Source organism: Mus caroli, unplaced genomic scaffold (assembly GCF_978045245.1).
Source record: "Mus caroli unplaced genomic scaffold, Mus_caroli_1 scaffold_2, whole genome shotgun sequence".
NCBI lineage: Eukaryota > Metazoa > Chordata > Mammalia > Rodentia > Muridae > Mus > Mus caroli.
Window position 1 is genome coordinate 96,635,555 of NW_028227257.1, and position 23,479 is coordinate 96,659,033.

The window sequence follows — 23,479 nt, forward strand, 5'->3', positions numbered from 1 at the left end:
ACTATAACAAACGCTGTGGCCACCTGTTCTGTTCCCAGGCATTCCTGCCATATCATGAAGGCATGTACTGACGTCAGAACACAGGGAATCCCGATGAATGGCAAAGGGTAGCAAAATAGAGCTGTACGTAAAGAGAGGCCTAAACACCACCAAGAAATGGCCTCTGCTGACATTTTGGCTTCTCTCCTAAAGAATGCTTTCATGAGCATAAAGCATGCATTTTCACCCATAAATAGGTATTTCAAGCCAAATATCTCAGATACACTAAAATTACTACTAAAATACATATTACCATTTTTCCCTCGAAACAATAATGAGTGAGGGTAGTTCTCTGGTATCATCTTGAATGTTGTGCAATATCCCCATTTCATAGCCACATAATAGTTTAGTGAATACCTTGTATCTCTTTTGGTCTCCAATGAAGAGCTATTTCAGACCGATTTATGAAACTGTACTGGCTAGTTTTGTGTCAACTTGACACAGTTGGAGTTATCACAGAGAAAGGAGGATTCAGTTGAGGAAATGCCTCCATGAGATCCAACTGTAAGGCATTTTCTCAATTAGTGATCAAGGGGGAAAGGCCCCTTGTGGGTGGTGCCATCTCTGGGCTGGTAGTCTTGGGTTCTATAAGAGAGCAGGCTGAGCAAGCCAGGGGAAGCAAGCCAGTAAAGAACATCCCTCCATGGCTTCTGCATCAGCTCCTGCTTCCTGACCTGCTTGAGTTCCAGCCCTGACTTCCTTGGTGATAAACAGCAGTATGGAATTGTAAGCTGAATAAACCCTTTCCTCCCCAACTTGCTTCTTGGTCATGATGTTTGTGCAGGAATAGAAACCCTGACTAAGACAGAAACCTTCATATATAATCTTTCAAGTCAAATCTATGTGTTCTTCCACTACACATGGGAATCTCAGTGAAGCATAGGACTGGGTCATGGCTAAGTTAAGGTGATATATCCTCTGAGAGCATGGCACACTATTCACTATTATTCTGATGAATATACTTCTGCCAAAGCCCCAAGATCTGCCCATTTGATACCTAAGTCCTCCCCTATGCCTGTCTTCAGTCCACAGAACTAGGTAGTCTCATTTCTATATAAAGCCTTTGTATTCAAGGCTCATTTGCATGGGAAACTTCATTCCTTCCACTTGAAATAATAATGCTACCTGAAAACCCAGCATATACTTATAGAATCGCATGTCTACTACAATACAATCATGAGAGGCTACGAATACAGTTGTACAGTACCAACAAAGAAATACCTTCTAGATCAGTGGCTTTTCCTAATGCTGCATACAGTTCCTCCTGTTATAGTGGCCCCAAACATAAAATTAGTTTCATTGCTCCTTCATAACTGTAATTTGGCTACTGTTATGAATCATAATGCAAATGTGTTTCCTGACGGTTTTAGGTGAGCCCTGTGTACAGGTCATACAACATCCCATAAGGGTCATGACTCACGGGTTGAGAACCACTGCTCTAGACCAAGTTTTATGCAAAGAAATAAAAGAGTAGGCATTCCTGGATTCTAAGGGAATTAAGGGTTGTTCTCTACAACAGGGGAGGAAAAGTCAGGAAGAGAATTGTGAAGGTCCTTTCCACTGTGCTGAGGAACGCCCTCCATTTGTGCTGAAAATGACCCTGTGCTAAGTCATTTTTCTTCAATTATTTTAGGCCTGGATGTTTAGAAGACATTTCCTCCTTGTAAAATTTTGTTTAATTACGCTACTTTCTAAAACTGCCTCAACAAATGTTTTTCTCAAGAAATATACTTTGCTTTAAGTTTGTATACAGTAGCACCGGATGCTGTTGTACACTGTCAAGTAGCAGAAGCTTGGAACAGCCACCATGGTCTAACTCTCCTTACAAAACAGACAGACAAGGTAGAAATAGCTGGAGAAATGGCTCAGATGTGATGAGCATGCTCTAGTCTTCCAGAGGACCCAAGTTCAGCTCCCAGTACCATGGTGGTTGACTCACAGCCTCATGGGATCCAATGAAATCCAAGGGCACCTGCAAACATATGGCGCATACCCACCCACAGACATTCAAAAATACATATAACTAAAAATAAATGACCTTGGTAACAGTATAGAAATAAAATAAAATATAAAACAAAATGGTATACAAAATACCTCTTCCTATACCATCCCCGGTACACAGGTCCTTCTAGCAGACAACCTCAGTGATTCCTAGGAGGCACCTTCCTCTTGCTCCAAGGCCCTCTCTCTCTTGGAATGTGGTGACTCCAGATAGCTTTGCCCCTGACCCTGTCGGCCACCTGGAAGAGCAATGGCTGAAACCCTTCCTGAGCCTGAAGGCTGATCACATCATGGACGTGATACTGGTAGACTACAGGAAACTGCTGTCCTCAGCCTCACCCCCTAGGCAGAGAGATCATCAAGTGATAAGTCACCGTGAGCTGACAGAACATCAAAGACATCTATCTGCCTGTCGTGGAAGTCTCCGGGTGTACGTGTAGCAGCCCTTGTTTGAGGGAGGAGCATGTCTCCCACATAAGGACAAGTTCCTGGAAACCCTCTTCCTTTTCTGTGAGGACCTGAACTAGAGCTAGCTCCATCTCCTGCTCAGGGATAACCAGTTTTTATATAGCCCTGACTGTACCACTGGTTACTGTACACTGGTTACTGTTTCGAGTGAGTAGATATCCTGGTGGGTCCTGGGACCTCAGAGTGAATCAACGTCATGGCCTGCCAGGTTTGCTTCCTTTGCCTTTCTCTCAAAGCAGCCTGCTGCAGAGGCGGAGGACATGGCTCCACCAGCTAAAGGCCTTCCATAACCTGGATGGGGCAAACCTCGGGGAGATGTGCAAGGCAGTGCCTATGTGGAAGGGTGAGGCAGGGCATGTGCTGACACATGGGGGGGATATTGAACATGAACTAAAGAGTTTGGGCTTTGGGGAAGTGGATCTGGTTTTGAGGGAGAAAGACGGAAGAACTCAGAAGCTGTCACAAACATCGCAAGGAGAGACATGGAAGGATGAGGCCCCTTTGACTTCGTGTAAATGGCTCAACACAACCCCTAGGCTACTGCTGTGACCACTGCCCTGGCTGGTGCCAGTTCCAATTCCACCGGGTCCTATAGTACACATGACCGCACCCAGGTTGACTGCAGCCCTTCTTCTGGACGTTTGTCAGCAACCCACTGCTGACTAAGAATGACCAAACCTCAGCAGCCTAACTCGAGATGGAGCTATGACCTCCAGGATGTCTGCGGCAGATCCTCCAGAATGCTGTATGAGTGTGCAGCGACATGGAGGGTGAGAGGGAGCAAGCATGCACGAGACCCTGACATCAGAGAAGGAACAGTTCCTGAAAGCCCAAGTCAGTACAAGAGCCACGTTGGTACCCAGAGCCTGGAGCTCCTGGAGAAGAACTGCCTTCTCCCCCCTACCAGAATACTTCAGATATTTTTCTCAGAGCTCACTTCCTCTTTACAATGAATCATACAGTGAAAAGGGAGGCTGTCCTAGATCCAGGGCAGTCTTTCCCTGTGCCTTTCCCACTGCAGCGATTTCTTCCGCTTGTTTGAAAAGGGTTTCTCCTGTTTGGTTCCCAAGATGCAGATGCCTCTGTGCAGCTCACTGTGGGCATGGGAGGCACCCACTGCTGTGCACAAGATCCTCATGGAGAAGCCCATGTGCATCCCCAAGTGTCTGTGTTCCACTTAAAATATATTATATGTTATAAAAAGAAAGAAACAAAGGAAGAAAAGAAAGAAAGAAGGGAGGGAGGGAGGAAGAGGAAAGGAGGGAGGGAGGGAGGGAGGGAGGGAGGGAGGGAGGGAGGGAGGGAATCCTTTTTGGTTTTGTTTGGTTTTGCTTTGTTTTGTTGTTGAGACAGGGTTTCTCTGTGTACTCCTGGCTGTCCTGGAACTCACTCTGTAGACTAGGCTGGCCTCGAACTCAAGGATCTGCCTGTCTGTGCCTCCCCAGTGCTGGGATTAAAAGCATGTGCCTTTAATCCCAGCCCTCGAGAGGCGGAAGCAGGCGCATTTCTGAGTTCGAGGCCAGCCTGTTCTACAAAGTGAGTTCCAGGACAGCCAGGAGTACACAGAGAAACCCTGTTTGGAAAAACCAAAAAAAAAAAAAAAAAAAAAAGAAGGAAAGGAAAAAAAAAATACTTCTTGCCATAATGCTTCTCAGGGACTTGTCTCTGTGGATATCGAGATTAATGTAAGCTAGAAAAGTCACAGAAAATACATGCAAATTCTGTATTTTTGGTCTTATGCTTATCAACCAGTTTAAAATCCATAGTTCTTTTCCATGTGAAAACATATTTACCACTTACTAAGAACAAATGAATACTGGTCAGAGGTTTTTCATTTTGTTATGTTTTGTTTTTAAAGCATCAGATATCAGACATATGTTTTGGATGTAAGCAGGAATTTTAAAAACTAATTTAAGGCAGACATTGTGATGCAAGTCTGTAACCCCAGCACGCAGGACACCGAGGCTGGTAAATCAAGAGTCTGAGGGCTGCCTGTTCAAGCAAGTAGAACCCCTGTCTTCAAAACATAAATAAACAAATTACATTACATTAAATATTAGAAGGCCTGGCTTCCTTAGGGCAGTGGTGCTCAACTTGCCTGACCTGCGACGGTTTAATACAGTTGGTTCCCAACCTTCCTAATACTGTGACTCTTTAATACATTTCTTAATGTTGTGGTGACCCCCAACCATAAACCTGTTTCACTGCTACTTCATAATCATAATTTTGCTACTGCTATGAATTGTAGTACTTTTAAAGATAAGAGTTGCCAAAGAGGTCTCAACTGAACACTACTCCCTTAGAGGAAGTCGGGCAGCAGGAAGGGCACTCATTCCAAAACAACACAGAGCTTCTCTGAAATGGAGGAGTGTTCAGAGTCAACAGCCATGCCTTAAAGCAGCATGCATTCAATGTTTTCAGTTCCGAAGCTGGAGAGATGGCACAGTTTAAAGCACTGGCTGCATTTCCAGAGGATCCAGTTTGATTCCTAGCACCCACATGGTGGGTCATGACCATCTGTGTTTTCAGTTCTAGGGGATCCAATGGTTGAAGTTCCTACACGTGATGCACTGACATACATGCAGGTAAAACACCCATACACACAAATCTTCACCAAATGTCCAAGTACATCACTAAATACAGCTGGTATATATATATATATATATATATATATATATATATGCACTGGCCTATAGTAACACCCAAAGTTAAGTCAATAATCATAAAAATACACACATATACACGCCATCTACTACGTCTAACTGCCTCCAGCTTCAACAGCCACGACTCCAGATCTCCATCCTTTCAAGAAGCTTGCTGCAAAGGAAGTCTGTCTTCACTAAGAGCCCAAATCTTAAAATACTAGAGTCCACATCAGACAGTGGCCCCGCTGAAAGGAAGTGTGAATAGAGTGGGCGGGAGAAAGCAAGGAAAGGCCGCTCTCCAAACAAACCCACAGGCAGCTCATTCAGGACCTAGCAGGGACTGGCAGCCACTCTGGATAACATGAGGGAAGTAAATATTTTGAGTCACAGCCCCGAAGTCATCACTGCTGTCCCGCTGTCACTATGCTGAACCGCCCAGACTGCTGGACTGTGTTGCCACTCTTAAAAAGGAAATAAAATACAGATCAGGGATTCTAGGGCTGGAAGAAACATTGTTTTTTTTACCTCAAATGTGTTATACAACTGGCTCATATTACCCAAATAAACTTCGGGGGTTGGGGGCGGAAAATGCACAGTGGCCTGCTTTGAATCCCAGCACCTGGGAGGCAGAGACAAGCAGATCTTCCGTGAGTTCAAGGCTGTCTAATACACAAATCAAGTTCTAAGACAGCCAGGACTACACAGAGAAACTCTATTTTAAAACTAATAAAATAAATATAAAATCATGAAGCAAATCACTAGAGACTTGAAAATTAAACATTCTTTTTTTTTTTTCCAAGCTTCCAAAATATGTTCTTTGTGCCCCACCAAACTCCCAGGAGGGCATGTTTCATTCAGGGCAGAAGCCGTAACAGGAGCACCCAGTCAGTGTGAGTATCTAATGCTCTCCAGAGTGTTTCACAAGCCACTGCCCAGACATACAGGGTTCAGCTTGCTGGAGAACTAAAATATCATTAACATTATGCTGAATTTTAAGATGAGGATACCCTGTTACCCTAAAACAAATAGTTTTTTTCTTCTCTTTATGACTAAAGAACATCTTTTGGACAAGATTATACCACTCTTTTTAAATGAAGAATGCTGAAATATCCAAAAGAAATGAGAGAAGCTTCTATTTAGAAGTTAAATGTGTTTTTGGCCATTGGGTTCCTATTCATTACTATGAGCTCTGTAAATCACTAGATGATTTCGGTCCTTAGAGAATTTCTTGGTTTTTGTTTGCTAAAACAAGCTGTGAAAACAATGTCATCCCGCCAGGCGGTGGTGGCATACACCTTTAATCCCAGCACTTGGGAGGCAGAGGCAGGCAGATTTCTGAGCTCAAGGCCAGCTTGGTCTACAGAGTGAGTTCCAGGACAGCCAGGACTACACAGAGAAACCCTGTCTTGAAAAACCAAAAAAAAAAAAAAAAAAAAAAAAAGTCCTCGAGCAGTTTTCTACCCCAAATAAAACTTCAACTCGGATATTACTAAAAAATAAATTTGGGTGAGAGGAAAAAAAAAAACCTCAATAGAAGTTATTATTTATGTGAAACTTTCAAGGTCAGAGGAAGAAAGCCTTTTGGTCACTCAATAAAACTCTCTGTCTAGATGGTAGGGATACAGCCGTCAATAAGGCCCAAGGCCTCTGCTGCTCATGGTGAAGGACACCTTTGGGAGCAATGTGGCTGTCAGCTGTCATTCTGCTGGTCACCAGGGTGAGTCAGCTGATCTGGCTGGTGCCTGTCTCCTCCACCTCTCATACTCTATGTGACCCTACCGAAGTTGGCTGCTGTTACTAATTTTCACAGACTATCTGGAAACATTGTTTACCTAAAACAGCTATCCTCTAAAGATAAACAAGAAGAGTCAGCAAAGTGTTATCTGGAAGAAACAGGCTGGAGCTCATTTTTTCTGGGTACCAGCACTGTTTATTTAGCCTTATTCAGACTCTTCCCCCTCATCCCACCAGCCACCATCCCCAAGGTTCTGCAGGAACACAGCACAAAGAACACAGGCTTGTGTGAGCCGGCATTGCTCTCTCAATGCTGGATTGTTTCCTGCTAGTGTTGGGGAGGAAGTGATCCGGAGAACTTCAAACAGTTACAAACAAAAATCCCTTTACTGGAGGTTCAAAAAGAAAAAAAATAAAATAAAATCAACCCCAGTCTTGAGAGAATGAATGGACATGAGTCGGATCAAACTGTGAGAAGCAGGATTTAAAGGGATCACGTGAAACTGGTTGGTCAAATGTTACTGATATTAAATAAGATATTATTAGCTATATGTTAATCGATAATAAAAGAACTAGATGAAAGTATGTATTCCTAAGGTGCTCCAATCACAGTTCTGAACCAGGAGATGACTGATTCTGTCAGGAGATACATGTTCATTAAAGAAAAATCTTTATTCTAAATTCACACTGTAGCAAAAGAACACTATGCTTCATTTGTTTAACTTTGTAATTTATAAGGCTACTATAAATGTACAATCTAGACATCTCTCTAAAAGACAGAAAAACTCACCAGAAGGAGGAAGTTAGACTTGCAGAAAGCTGTTTTCCAGTCTACCTAAAGTGTATTAGCTTCAATAAGCTGGGGAGTGTACACCACGGAGGCCATTTTTACATTTGTTATTTAAAGCAAAGCCTAGGAATGGGGGAGGAGTGGGAGGGGGAATAACTTTACCGCATTCTTCGGGATGAGAGTCTGCCTGGCCAGGCTTGTCCGCTGCCTGCAGCTGAAACCTAGAAACACGCTGGAGCGTTGCAGTAACAGGATGTTCAGGGTGAAAAGGGGAACCTTACATCTGACCTTCTCTAGGATGAAGTTAGATTCTTCTACTTTTAAAAGACACTATTCGTAAGCTTGCAGTCAAGCCTGTATTTCCAAGGAAAGAGGAGTGTGTTCCTTCCCCAATGGAGATCAACAGCCTATGTTTCTGGAAGGGGAGAGAGTGGCGGTGTGTTATATATGCTTTCAGATGTGTGGATGCCCACATCCATGCTCATGTATGCAGAAGCCTGGTCCTCCTTTATCGCTCTCTGCCTTATTATTCCCTTGAGACAGGGTCTCTCACTGGACCTGAAGCTAGTCTGGCAGCCAGCGTGCCCCAGTGACCCTCCTGTCTCTGCCAACCACAGGGCTGGAGTAAGAGGCATATGAAGCCACTTGCAGCTGGAAAAGACTCTTTTTATAATAAATAAAACTGGGTACTGATCAGTCTGTTAGTAACATCTGCTTCCTTGGAAAAGGAAAACACGTGTCAATAAGAGGGTTTTGCCAAAAGTCACAATAGCAGAGATTATGATGTAAACCAAGACATAACTCACTTAACAGCCACAATTATTTCTTTCCTTTCTTGTAATTCCTTTTTCATGATTACTCTTCACCCAGATTTAGTAACAGGCTGTAATAAACAATCCATTCTTCCCTTGTGTAGTATAGCACTTTGCTATCTATAAAGTGAATTCATGCCGTGGACTCCTTTGATCTACATGACAGCTCTGCTTTCTCTGACAACCCGGGAGACTGATACCAGCAAATGTCAATCACTTTTCCAAGGTCACCCAGTAAGTATCAGAGCCTGAATCTCAGTCTTCTAAGTCAAGTTTTTGCATTCCAAGTAACCACAGCTGCCAACAGAAAAAGAACAAGAGAAGGAGCTGAGCCTACTTATATAAACACAGCTCTTGCTGGAAGCAGCCTTCAGCATAACCAATATCAACTTTGAAAACATGTAAAGAGATTCCGGCCAATAGAATAACACCACTCCAACCGAGATGTACGTCCTACTTCCCAGAACCTTCCTAGGTAATACAGAACATCACAAGCCATAAAAGACTTGGCAGGTGTGATCGGTCACATCATCCGCAAACGTCTGTGTGTGTCCAAGAGGGGCCAGGACGAACATCAGTAGAGTGAGGCAGCACTGGATCCTGTGAAGACCGCTGGCCTTAGCTGAAGGAAGAAGCCAGAAGCTCCAGGTTCCCCGCTATTGGCTCCGAGAGAAATGCAGGGTAGCCTAGTGAGATCCATTGCAGATATCTAACTTCTAGGACTGGCTGTAATAACCCTGTGTTGTTGAAAGACACCTAGGGATGGAGGAAAAGCTCAGTGGTCATGTTTTCCACACACAGGTCCTGAGTTCAATCTCCAGCAATAAAAAAGAAAGAAACCAGGGTTGAGATAGCTTCTGACACCAGCAATAGGGAACTAAGATTGGCTTGAATACAAACAAGAAGTAAAAGACCATATTAGCCTGCTATGTGGATAGTCTCCACATTCATCTATACAGTTTAACTGCACAGTTATGTATATACCACATGCATGCCTCATACCCACAGAGGTCATAAGAAGGCATTAGAGCCAGGCAGTGGTGGCGCACGCCTTTAATCCCAACACTTGGGAGGCAGAGGCAGGCGGATTTCTGGGTTAGAGGCCAGCCTGGTCTACAGAGTGAGTTCCAGAAGGCATCAGATCCCCTGGAACTGCAGTTACAGATGGTTGGTGATTACCATGTGGGTGCTAACAAACCAAACCCAAGACTTCTCAAGATAACAAGGGCTCTTAAGTGATGAGCCATCTCTTCAGCATCTCCCCCCCCAAAAAATTAAGAATATGCCAACATATATGTATATAGGAGTCTGAATACTTTATTCCAACATGTGAATATAAAATCTGAATAACTCTTATCTTCCTTAGATCCACTTTTTTTTTACTGCCACCACCTTAATTGACATTAAAATTTGTTCGAAAAACAAAATTATCCTGTTATCAGTAATACAATATAAATTTCCAGTACCTTTTAAATAAAAATGTGTTTATGATTTTTTTTTTGTCACCTAAATCTATTTACCTACTCAAGATCATTCCTCAACTTATTTTTTTTGTTGTTGTTGTTCTTCCTTTGTTTTGTTTTTGTTTTTTGCATCACACCAAACCTGGGAATCATTGATGAGTTGAGGGGTAATCTGCAGTAGTCAGTGAATCCTGCCTCACCTTGGCTCACAGTCAAACTGCAGAAACCTCTCCTGTTCTTGAGAGCTCCCTATTCCCTGAGGAGATAGAGACTTGTCTTAGTAGATGTTCCCAAAATGTCTACATATGGACACTGTAAGCTTCAGCAGGAAGACATCCAAAGCAATGGAGACACACAGATCTGCTGTAGCAAACACGTACAGACCATTTCTACAGATAAAGTCTCTCCGTGGATGTGGGGTGATGATGTGTCTTAGGTGTTACTTACCTTTATTTATGTGCTTAAGTGTTTTGTCTGCACACCTGTATGTATACCATGTGCATGACCCGTGCCTTTGGAGGCCAGAAGGGGCTACTGGATCTCCCAGAAATAGTGTTACAAATGTTTGTCAGCTGCCAAGTGGGTCCTTGGGAACTGAACCCCAGCCCTCTGCAAGAGCCACAAGTGTTCTTAACCACTGAGCCATCTCTCCAGCCCTGTTGTTACATTAAAACAAAAATAAAAACAAGACAAGAAAAAGGACCAAATGGGCAAGGTATGGTGTCACAAGCCTTTGGCAACACTGCTGTCAGAAGGTTGAGTAGCAGGCAGAGCTCTGTGAGTTCAAAGCCAGCCTGGTCTACATAACAAGCTCCAGGCTAATCAAGAATACATAGTGAGACCCTGTCTCCAAAAGCAACCAACCAACCAACCAAATGGCATAAATCAAGAGACCAGACAACAGCGTCAAGGTTTACCTGTTGAATCAAACTCAATGGGCTGGCACCGGCGGCTGGATGAGCATTCACATTTGAGAACTTGCCCTCCTTCTACAATCCCAGGCTGGGTCGTGTTTGCTTTGGGGGCTCCCACCAGGAGAAACATTCTGCTAAAACACAAAAGCCGGGTGATACTTCAAATGACGCAAATTTGTCATCTTTATAATATGATTTATGACCAAACATTCTTTTGATATTATCCACAAATACTTTTAAAAACTACTTTCAGGAAGCATAATTTCCCCCACTATGACATAATTTCTCTTGCGTTCACTTAAAAATGTACATTATCCAAGCTGTACATTTTAATTTATTTATTTTCTGTGTCTGAGTGTTTTGCCTGCATGTATATCTGTGTACAACGCTCATGCCTGCACATATGGAGTTCAGAAGAGAGTGTTTACTGAATGCCCTGGAACTGGAGTTAGAGATGGTTGTGAGCGACTTGTAGATGATGGGAATTGAATCTAGGTCCTCTAAAAGAACAGCCAGTGCTCTTATCCACTGAGCTATCTCCCTAACCCCAAACTATACATTTTAAGTACATGCAGTTTCTTGGACCAGTGAGATAGTAAAGATGATTGTTGCCAAGTCTGAAGACCCGAGTTCAATTTCCAGAAACTATATGGTAGAAAAAGTAAACTAACTCCTGAAAGTTGTCCTCTGTTCTCCCTGAATGTTCACCATAATCCTCATGCGCGCGCACGCACACACACACTGTACTTTTTTTTCTTAAGTTTTATTTTTCTCCCGCCACCCACCTCGCCTTTTTTGTTTTTTGTTTTTTGGAGGGTTTTTCTTTGTTTGTTTTTGTTTCTGAAACAAGGCCTCAAGATATGGTTGTCCTTCCTGTGTTCATGGAGATCCTCCCCCACCCCCATCTCTACCTCCAGGTACCAAGACTAAAACCATGGGCACCACTACTCCTGAGCTAACTTTTTGTTTTCTTCTCATTCAAAAGTTAATGTGGAGGCTTGAACATATTTGCTGCATCAGGCTCAGTTCTGGCACTAAAGACGCCTGGTCTAGACACTGTCCTCTCCACAAGAAACCAAGCCAGCCAACAAATCATGCGACATTACTCTGAAGGAGACAAACAACTGGCCAAGGGAGAGGATTTCTTGGCAGTAAAGATGGCAGGCCTTCCTTAGATAAAGGAAAGTTACCTTCAAGGAATGGAGGGGAAAGACTTCCTTTAGGGAAAGGGAACTCTCTCCAGGAAGGTGTCAGGAGAATGGAAAAAGATCTTTTAGAGATAAAGTACTCCGGGGAAACAATCTCTACGGACTGCACAGTGAATTGAGAGGAACCTGCTTAGGAGAGAGAGCATCTAGGAAGTTGCTGTAGAAGGAAGGGAAAGGGGAGGTGAGAAAGGGCAATGAAGAGGTGGGTGAGACACCTTAAATACTGCATAATGATCCTGGGTAGGAAAGAACTTAGCCTCCCAGACAGAAGAGACAAGAGGTATCACTAAGCATAGAGAGCAAGCTAGGAGTGGCCCAAAATAACTGCCTGGGAGTCTGGCAAAAGCTAAGCCATGAAATCCCTTTCAGACATAGTAAAACCATCAGTTTTATCTCAGTTCCATTTAAAACCTTAGGAAAGGGGGCTGTCTTGACTTTGGAGAATTAAAGAAAAAAACGGAAGAAAAAAGAACGCTCAAGGAGGGGATGGTGAGCGAGCACCATTAGCCAAAGGAGATGGAGAAAGAGTTAAAAAACAGTTAGTAGAATGAACAGAGAGAGACAACACCTAGGATTTGGACACAGAAATGGGAGAGACAGAAAAACAACATCCAACTCTTCACATTCGAAGGTGCTTGTCGAGCAAGTAGGGGAGAGGAGGGCAGATCCCAGAAAAACATGAACTCAGTTCTCAGTCCGTCCCATCCCTCTGTCTATGAGACACCTAAGTAAGTCCCAGCAGAAAATGAAGATCTGTGCCCAGAAGGAGTTGGGAGAGAAGACAGACAGACAAGAGTAAGCTAGAAGGAAGAAAAAGAAACCCTCCACCTTGCTTTTTCAAGGAACTGACAGATTTAGTTTAGTGATATCAAAAAATGGGCGTGCAGAGAGACGGGGAGCGAGAGAGGCTGCACTAGATAGATACTGCCGTTGCCACCATTCCATCTGGTTAATCAAGTCACTTAAGTTCTGGCAAAGTATAACTTAGAGTTACAGCCCAACGTGCATCTTAAATGTATACGGTATTATCGTGATGTTTTATAATCCACTCAACCTCACTTCTTCTGGGTAGTAGCAGTCAGACCTCAGTTAGAGCAAACAGAAAGCTGCTGTGTGGACTGCTTAGGTAATAAGTATCCTATACTCAGACACATATCTCGAAACCCACACATTCAAAATCCAAACTAAACTGCAGAGCAAGCCACGCCCTGTTTAATAAATCTTTATGCAGTCATATTTGGCAGCAGTAAAACCCCACTGCTGGCCTTCTCCCATCACAGCAATGATTCTGAGTAAGAAGTCATTGGTTTTCACTCAGCAAGAATCTTCCTTTCACAGAAAAAAAAAGAGTTGAGTGTGAGATTGGTATCACTACAAGAGAAAGAAATTCCTTGTCATTACAATACCCTGTATTCTTTCAGAACTTGTTGATTAACATAGGCAAATTAGAATATGGAATTTTTGCTATAATATATAAATTTACAAAGGCAAATCTAGCTGTAAATTGTGTGTGTGTGTGTGTGTGTGTGTGTGTGTGTGTGTGTGTTTTCCTCTCAATTAGATCAGAACAAGTCTGGATACGCAGCTGACTGTCACAGCACCTGACTAAAGCCTGAGGTTGGATCTCTAGCACCACAAAATCGGGCAAAGTGAGCAGGAGATGTAGCTCATTTGACAGAGTGCTTTGCCTCGCTTGAAAAAAACAAAGAAAACAAAGCAGAATTCAACCCCTAGTACCACCTAAAATCAGGTGTGACGGCAATGCCCATAATCGCATCATACAGGAGACAGGAGGATCAGAAGTTCAACGCCAACCGTGGCTACATAATGCTACCTGACAAGATCAGAGCCAGCCTGAGCTACATGAAACCCTCTCTCAAAAAAATAACATTTTTTAACTGGGACGGTGTGGTTGGGGGAAGATACCATAAATGTTCATTTTTATCTAAAAAAATTTCCAATGCATTCTGCTGAGAGGATAATTCATGCAAATGTGCTGCTTTTCTTTGGGGGTTCTAATAAAACTTTATTTACCCAGGCAGGCAGTGGGAAGATGTGGTCCATGGACTGCGATTTTCCAGCCAGTGGTTTCATCAATGGGGAACTGGGACAAAAGCTCAGAAGAGAGGAGAATGCAGTAGTTTGAGTGGGAAAAGCCCCTCGTAGGCGCAAGTATTTTAAGATATGGACTCCAGTCGGTGGTGAAACTTGGGGCAGTTCTGGAAACTTTAGTAGACGTAGCCTTGCTGAAGGATGTGTATCAAGGGAAAGGGACTTGGGAGTATATGCTTCACCTCACGTCAGTTCACTCTACTTTGGGTTTGTAATCGAAAATGTGATCTCTCAGCATCTTACTCCAACCACCTGCTGCATGACTCCACCACTATAGAGTCTATACTCCACTGCTATATGGACTATACTCACCACTATATGGACTATACTCTACCACTATATGGTCTATACCTCTGGAACTGTAAGCCCACATGAACTTTCCCTTTTCAAAGTTGCTTCTGGCCTTGGTATTTTAACACAGCAACAGAAACATACCTAACACAGAGTAAGCCTCTGTGGGATGCCATCCTTCCACTGGGGATGGAGTGGGGAGCCCAGTTCCTTCTCCCGCTATGTGATGCTGTCAAGTCTAGCACACATCCCTTTCCCTAGCCTTCAGGCTGAAAGGTGGTGACTGTATCCGGTGGGTCCTACGCTCTGCCCTTTTCTTTGGCCACATGAAGGCTGAAATGCAAGCTGTGGGGTCAGGAAGGAGTCAGTGATCTGGTGACCTGAGACTATCCATGCACTGCTTGTCAAAGTCTGCACCTTGAAGAGGACTTGGTCCTTCCTTCCGGGTTCTTGAACTGGCCTTCAGAGCACAGAAATATGTGAGCCCTTAGTGTGTAGACCAATGGGGTTCCAAGTGAGAACAGCTGGTCCCCAGATTTGCCTTGACACCCACAAGCAACTCACTTCTGGAGTGTCTTTTACACATTTCTGTTCAGAACCTTCTATAATTGGTTTTTTTTTTTTCAAAACGATTCACAACTTATAAGGAAGTGCTTATTTGAATGTGGGGCTCTAGTTCACCCTTCTGCCTGAGCAGGTAACAACACGTTCATTAGCTACAGGTCTCTGTCTTATACTAACTACATAACAATAAGTCATTCCCAAAGTACTCCATCAACTCTTGGGTCACGGAAACCATACTTTTCAAATCATTCAATTATTTAAATTATCCTTAAAACAATGTCCTTACGTAACAATTCAATTTAGTTTTGTACTTGAGATACCTTCTCGACTTGGCAACTGTAAAACCGCGAGCACTCATCGGTTAGTATTAGGGGATGGCCTCTGGCTAAAGCTGAAGGGGCACAGTAGGAGAGAGCACTGAATAAAAATGTCTCTGTTGGCAGCACACAGCCTGAGTGTTTGCAGGAGTCCAGGAACCAGGCTTCTGCTTTCATCAGGCTGTCCGCACATTACAGGCATGAAAGGATGGTAATTAGAAGAGCTAATATTGATGTTCAACAGTTTCCCTATGCATCCCTTCATGTGCAGTCTTGCCCACTGGTGAAATACATAGAAATAGGAGAATAATGAAGATGGAACATGTGAAAACTGTCAGGGTCTAATCCCAGGTTAGTGATTAAAAATCAATAAGATTAAAAATATGAGAAACAGAGTTTTTTATACAAATATCACTGTAATACTTTGGTTACTTTTAAGATATTTAAGTATTTTAAAAGAAACAAATGGAGATTTGGAAAAAGTAAAAAAAAAAAAAAAAGAATTCTTTAAGGATTTATTTATTTATTTATTTAATGTATGTGAGTACACTATAGCTGTCTTCAGACACACCAGAAGAGGGCATCAGATCCCATTACAGATGGTTGTGAGCCACCATGTGGTTGCTGGGACTTGAACTCAGGACCTCTGGAAGAGCAGTCAGTGCTCTTAACCTCTGAGCCATCTCTCCAGCCTCAAAAGTAAAGAATCTTAGAAGAAAGTTATATATTAAAAAATAAATAAATAAGTATTCCCATAGACTGGAGGGTACAGGGTGGGAAAAAGATGCTAAGAAAATTAAGAAAACTGGGCTGCTGTGGTGCACGCTTTTAATTCCAGCACTTGGCAGGCAGAGAGATAGGCAGATATTTGAGTTAGAGCCAGCCTGGTCTACAGAGTGACCTGGACATCCAGGGCTACACAGAGAGACCAAGGAAAGGAGGAGAGGAGGAAGAAGAGGAGGAGAAAGGAGGTGGTGATGGAGGTGGTGTTAGAAGTGATCTTTTTGTACACTTTGTGAAGATGTATCTCTGTCCTTCCTTGCCTGCCTAAGGTGCCTGATTGGTTGAAATAAAAAGCTTATGACCTATAATAGTAAGGTGGGACTTCTGAAGAGAGAGAGAGAGAAAGAGAGTGAGTCTGACTCTGGGAAGGAGGATGGCACTTGGGCAGGCATAGAAAGGCCACAGTTACAAGAAGGAGAAGAAAAAGAAAGAAGAGAAGCAGGAGGAAGAAGAAGAGAAGAAAGAGGAAGAAGAGGATGAGGAAGAATAATTAAGAAAAAAGTTATTTATGCTAGCAAAAAAAAACCTGTAAGCCCATCAATGAAACACTTTATAAAAAGCAAGTAGTATTACTTAAAAGTCAACTAAAGCTGTCTGCTAATTGCCTGCAGAAGTCCAAGTATAGGAAAAGAGGAGACAGAATAGAAAAGTTGTTTGCAGTGTAACAAGCAGCACCACCCAGTGCAAACAGAAGCGGTCAACTCACAAACAAGGCAAGTAGTCAAGAGGAGTCAGCTGAAATCTCCGTTCTCAGTTCTCCAGAACAGAGGTACAACGCTCTGTCGTTATTTAAATTCTTTCCCAGGGGGCCAGTCGATAAATGAAAACAATAGCAATCAAACCAGCAGTTGATATACTTAATAAACTATTTCCTAATGAAATAGGAAGTAATTTAAAGTCTGCTTTTAAAGGAGCTTTTCTTTCCACAGTCTTCTCAAAGAGCCATTAGTGCTCAAGTAACTAACTCAAAGGAGAAGAGGGAAAAGCGAAGGGCAGGAAAGCTGGCTCATCCTGTTTCCTGGCAAAGCGGACAGGTGGGGAGCCACCTTAAGCTCGCACGGGGCTGGAAAGACCTCACGGAAGAATGTGTATATTTTTGAAGCTAAGCAACATAAGATCCAACATGCCTTCAGTGCTCTCCTTGCTGTCTCTATCTCACTCCAAAAAAAAGTACGCCCAAAAACATGACCAAGAGCCACACCTACACCAGCACTCAGTGGTATTTATTTGTACTAATGCCTCTTTAGGACTCCAGAAATGAGTGTGCTATTCATGTGATGCCAAGGAATGGGGGGATGCTAAGAAGCAGCAGGAAAAGAAAGGAAGAGAGAGAGAGAGAGAGAGAGAGAGAGAGAGAGAGAGAGAGAAAGAAGCGGAAGGCAAGAGATGGGAAGGAGAAAGTAGTTTGGGTGGGGGTGGGAAGAGAAAGAGGTGAAAGAGACACACTGTGAGGATGGCCCTGAGCTGCACTTCCTACCCAGTGCAGAACAGGAAGGGCAGTTGCTTCACAGAATACAAGTCTGGCTATCAAGCAGGGCAGATGGCCAAACAATGACAAGTACACTTCCAAACTTTCCAAATGAACTAAGCTCTTTGGCTGCTCTCAGCACTGGCCTTTCCGAGATAAAGCTTGTTTCATATATGTAGCTGACTCTGAGGTGTCCAATGGGAACTCCTGAAAAAAAAATACTATTTATATACATAAAAGGGAATGTATATAAAATAGTTGAGGTGTAATTCAAGTTTCAGATTTGCTCTACAAACAAACAAATGCTTTGGGTCGACAACTATGTAAAGTAAAACGGAAACAGTAACTATCACATTTCATCCACCGGCCCTGGAACTCACAGGTATTTCCCTGCCTCTGCATCCCAAGGGCTGGGAGTTAAGGCATCCACCAACCATCACATCCACCCAATAAATCTATGATCTTAACCGAAAGGAATAGACCTAAGGTTTGCTTTCCAAATAATAAAGACTGTAGTTTAACCAGATGTATTATGATGGAAAAAATTAACCAACACAGTACATTCAAGTTTATTAAAACATGCACTTTTTTTTTTCTTTTTTTTGAGGTGAGTGTGCATTTTTGAGACCAGGTCTCACTCTGTAGCCAAAGCTAGCCATCCTGGAACTCACTACATAGCCCAGGCTGGCCTCAAATTTGTGACAATCCTCTCCTGCCTCAGCATCCTGGGTGCTGGGACTTCAGGTAAGTACACTACTTTGAGTCATTGTCTAAGGTATTGTGACATGGAAATTTTAAAAATTTCCTTCAGGAGGCCTTAATCTGGGTTTGGATTTGCTCTGCCAATGGAACTACTGAAGAAAAAAAAAAGTTTTGGAAATATAAAAGCAGTAGAAACATATAACATGTTTTGCAGGCCTATCAGCCAAATAGGCAGAATGATTCAAGAAGCTCTGAGCCACCCTGAGCCAGGCTCAAGTGAGAAGCAGAAGCAGAAAGCAAGCTAGCAGCAAGGAAACATTATCAAGGAAGTCCTTCTGCCTGGTGACTAAGCAGTGACTAATCTCAGAGGAGTGTAGCAGGAGAGACAAAGTAAAATAGAAAATCAGAGGGAGGACTATGAAATGATCTCCAGGGCAACAGAGAAAGGAGGGTTCCATTAATAGAAGTAAGTGGAGGTGCAACCAACAACTCCTGATGCAAACAGAATTCATTTTTAGCTGAGTTAACACGGCTAATTCGGGCTAACTGGCCCACAGCTATTGCAACATTGTTCCTAATGGAGATAAAGAACTTGAAACGAGGGCCTTTTCTGTTTTGAGAAAAGGTATAGTTACCCCAGCAGGCCTGGAACACAGGACATAACTGGGGCTGGAACTCCTGATCCTCCTACCTCCATCTCAAGTGCTAAGATTACAGATGCATTCCACAGTGCCCAGCTCCATTCTGGAAGCTTTGCGTAACACTTCTTTTCAGTGAGTACCGATGCATTCATTTCCATAACAATATGGAGATGATATTCTCACTCATAATCATCTATTATAAGAAAAAACAGGGGCTGGAGAGATGGCTCAGCGGTTAAGAGCACTAACTATTCTTCCAAAGGTTCTGAGTTCAAATCCCAGCAACCACATGGCGACTCACAACCATCTGTAATGGGATCTGATGCCATCTTCTGCTTTGTCTGAAGACAGGGACAGTGTACTCATCATATATATAAAATTAAAATAAAAAAACAAAAAAGAAGAAGTGAACCCGTTCCGTAGTATTTAGATTTCTGAAACTGGAATATGTGGGGATCACAGCTACTCTCCTCCTTAATCAATATTTTTCACATAGGGGGAGCTCTTTTATTAACACTTTACTACATAGTTCTCCTTTAAAAGTTTTTAAGTCAGGCATGGTGATGCATGCCTTTAATCCCAGCACTCAGGAGGCACGGGCAGGCAGAGAGAGAGAGAGAGACAGAGAGAGACAGAGAGAGAGAGAGGAAAGGAGGGAAGGAGGGAGAGAAAGGAAAGGAAAGGAAAGGAAAGGAAAGGAAAGGAAAGGAAAGGAAAGGAAAGGAAAGGAAAGGAAAGGAAAGGAAAGGAAAGGAAAGGAAAGGAAAGGGGAAAAAAAGGAACTATCAATATATGCAACAGATAATGACATACAATACTGTGGATTCTAATGCTTGCTGAATATACAGGTGCCTTTGCCAATACTAAGCATAATTTTGTTTGGTTGGGTTTTTGGCAGGTGGGATGAGGTAGCTTTTCTCTGTGTAGTTCTGGCTATCCCCAAATTCTTTCTGTAAACCAGGCTGGCCTTCAACTCAGAGATCTGCCTGACTCTGCTTCCAGAGTACTAGGATTTAAGCATGTGCTACCACCATCTGAAATTCTGTTTGGTTTTGGGTTTTTTTTTTTTTCTATTTTAAGATTAAGTATAATTTTGTAATAATCTTCACTTAATTTGGAAGAGTCAGTAAGTATAAACCGTTGTTTAGGTGTATTGGGAGGGAGGGGGCCCCTCAAAGTTGCTTTCTTTTTTATGTTAGGCTGGTCTCTTGGTACCAAAGTTGATAGTGACTGTTTCAAAATACAACATGCAATCTCCAAAGTTCCACAGTATCTTACTATTAAAACTCACGCATAGGTTCCTGTAAACATGAGACTGTAAACGTATGAGCTCATTGCATATCCATGTGGCCATATGTTTTCCAAAGATTAGTTACTTCCTTGCAATCAACAATAGTAAATACCACCAACAGCTCAAAACTGCTGTTTTCCATGGCAAAAGACAATTAAAAGCTTGCCAGCCTGCAATGTTCCTGGATGTATCTTGGATACTAAATCTTTGCCATAGACAAACAGAAGCAAAAAAAAAAAACAAAAACCAACTAAATTAATAACAGTAAAAAGTAATAACATCTGCAAAACACTCCATCAACTCTGAAGTATTTAACTGCTAATTCCTGATGTAAGGCAGAGAATATATTTTCAGTCAGAAAAATTTCTGTATAATTTAATCTAAAAGATACACCCAGAGGGGCAAGTGCAGTGCCCATGATATAAAAAGCATACAATTAAAAAATACATGGAGCCGGGTGTGGTGGCGTAGGCCTTTAATCCCAGCACTCCGGAGGCAGAGGCAGGCGGATTTCTGAGTTCGAGGCCAGCCTGGTCTACAAAGTGAGTTCCAGGACAGCCAGAGCTATACAGGGAAACCCTGTCTCGAAAAACCAAAACAAACAAACAAACAAACAAAAAATACATGGAAAGGAGAAACTTTTAAACGGCGAGCTAACTAAAGGGGTCTGACAGAGTGGATGTGGGTGTAGCTCAGAGGTATAGCACAGACTCAGCAGCCTGGGCCCCTGGGTAGAACCCCAAGCTCTACTCTATCCATACAAAGAGATCATTCGCATATGGCGGGAGTGGTTATAATGTCTCCAATTGCTGCTTCTGTCGGGTTTTTTTGTTTGTTTGTTTGCTTGTTTTTTGTTTTTGTTTTTTTGGAGAGTGTGAGCTCAGGTCTAACAGAAAGCACTGACAATGTGAATCAAGCCGTGCCCTACATAAACAATGTCCATTTTTGCCAACCCCACCCAAGCTACAGGTTGCTTTAAGGACTGGTACCTATGATAATCATCAGTGTTCAGGAAAACGGTGACAAACCCTGGAGGCTGCCCCAACTACCTCAGACAAATACTTAGGTCACCTTCAAATGCACCTTGTATCACCTACCCATCAAAATTATGCCTTGCACCACCCCAAAACTAAATTGGGGGGTGTGGATTGTGGTAAGAAAAATGTGTTGTTACCCCAAGGGGTGCACTAAGAAGTAACTAAAGAAACCGTTTCTTTGGAAATACAATGTAGTAGACATCAAAAACATCATTTAAATCGGGGTTTCTAACACTAGTAGGGATGAGAATGATGCCAGCGTTGAGTCAAAGACAACTTTAATCCAAAAAAAACGACAATTCGACAAATCCTCAGGAACTTGCAACACGGGACGTGAGTAATTTGTGACCTACGTGACCTGCTGTTTTCTTCAGCATTGAAGTGACCTGCAGCGAGTGAAAACTCAGCAAATACCCTCGCTCTGTCTGAACAATGACCTAAATACTGGACTAGAAAGGAGCAGATGACGCATTCCATTCATCTGGTGGACCTTAAACGCGCAAAGGTCTCATAGTCCTTTACAATTTAATACAACAATTTGGCAATTTGGTCACTTTAGTCATCGGAGTGTCTAGAAGAGGAGTGAAAAAAAAAAAAAACAGAGAGAGAGAGAGAATATCAGACGAAGGAAGGGCTAATTTCAGAGAGCAAAAAGCACTAACTAGGAAGAGGCTAACTGGTTGGTACGGAAGAAAAAAATTCTGGGACCAAGTGAAGCAAGTTACGGAATGACAAGAGATGGCCAAAAGTCTCGCAGGACAAGCCTGTACAGATGTCTCACTTTTCCTGGATGCTTAGCAGAGCTCCTTCAAAGCTCTCTCGCACTGTCCCCAGCCAATCAGAAGAAGTTGGGGACAGAGTGAATCTGGATGCTGAGTGTCAGGTTGGGTCATCCCCACAAAAGTTTCATCCATGCCAGACCTGGGCCAACCGGGACATGGAAAGCGTAGGCCGGTTTGGGGACGGGAGGACCCTGGAGCCAGCGGCTGGGTGCGGATCGGCTGGGTGAGGGCGCGCGGTGGGGGAGGGGGCGCCTGGGGACTCGAGCGCGGCCACTTACGAGGACGTGCTGGGCTCGAAGAAGTCCACGGCGAATCCGAAGTAACTTCCCTCGGGACCCGCATACTCGGCGGGACTTTCGACGTCCAGGTTGAAGGCATCGGCGAGGGGCAGCAGGAGACCCGGCAGCAGCAGCAGGAGGCCGCCGGGGCGAGGGCGTAGCAGCAGCCACCCGGGAGCAGCCATCGCCGGGGCGCGCGCGGGGCGCAGAGCCGAAAGACTTCAGTCCCTGTCCCGGTGCTCGGTGGCCGAGGCCCGCCGCCTGCGCGTCCCCGAACTGCGGGGCTGTGCTGTGCGCTTGCGGTCAAGGGCGGCGGGGCGGCCGGGCGGCGCGAAGCTGAGCCGGGCGGCACCCAGGAGGAGCGGTGTCCGACCCGGGACTCCGGCTCTGTCGCTGGCTCGCGCGGAGCCTGGCGCTGAAAGTGGCGGGGCGAGCACAGTACCTCGGAGCCGAGAGCGGCACAGACTGGGGGAGGAGGCCGGGGAGGAGGAGGAGCTGGCCAGGCCCGGGCCGCCCCGCCGAAAGAGGAAGTCGCGCTCACGGTGGCCTCCCACAGGAGAAGGCCGGGCGCACTTCCGTGCGCGCTGGCGGCCGGTCCTCCGAGGCCGTCCCGGGACTGCGGCCCAGATCCAAAGGACCAGGGGGCAGTGGCAGCGCGCCTCCAGCCGAAGCCCTGCAAGCCCGGGGCTGGCTGCAATCAAAAAAAAAAAAAAAACCAGGCACACCCCGTTCACTGGTTCCTCCAGGCACTTCTGAGGGACTTTTGTTTAAGAATGCGGAAAGCTTTATCTGCTTCTCTTACTTCTGCCACTTAGCCCGGCAGGCGCTCACCAACAGAACTCTGTAATTATATGCCATTTCCCTCCCCTTCCATCCTCCACACACTGAACTTAATTATAAACTCCCAGAGGGTTAGCACAGCTCCTCCCGGATGCGGTGTTTGGAACTGGATCTCACTGGCTGACAAAAAACGTTGCAAGGCAAAGTTTAGGTGATGAGCCTCTCAAATCCACCCAGAAGACTTCAAGCCTGTTCTTGGATCTTCTCTTTTCTTTTACTTCCTTTTCTTTTTTCTTTTCTGTTTCTTGCTTTCTTTCGAAGGGGGTACGGTGGGAGGCAAACGGGTCACCCACTTGTTG

At 43.9% G+C, this 23,479-nt stretch overlaps 1 protein-coding gene and 1 pseudogene across 2 annotated transcripts in view; one reads left to right on the forward strand and one right to left on the reverse strand.

The window, feature by feature from the left end:
- Positions 1-22,946, reverse strand: part of Itgav (integrin subunit alpha V) — an 83,193-nt gene extending 60,247 nt beyond the window's left edge. Inside the window, exons 1-2 of one of the 2 annotated variants that reach the window (XM_021184294.3) lie at positions 22,341-22,946; positions 10,870-10,997 (exon numbers count right to left, since the gene is read on the reverse strand). In XM_021184294.3, the coding sequence (XP_021039953.1) occupies positions 10,870-10,997; positions 22,341-22,525 (313 nt within the window). In that variant the 5' untranslated portion in view covers positions 22,526-22,946. Of the gene's footprint in view, positions 1-10,869; positions 11,001-22,340 lie in introns of both variants that reach the window. The other variant, XM_021184288.3, reaches the window with a different exon arrangement.
- Positions 2,331-3,401, forward strand: LOC147005883 (DNA (cytosine-5)-methyltransferase 3-like pseudogene; annotated as a pseudogene).
- Positions 22,947-23,479: the final 533 nt, after the last annotated feature.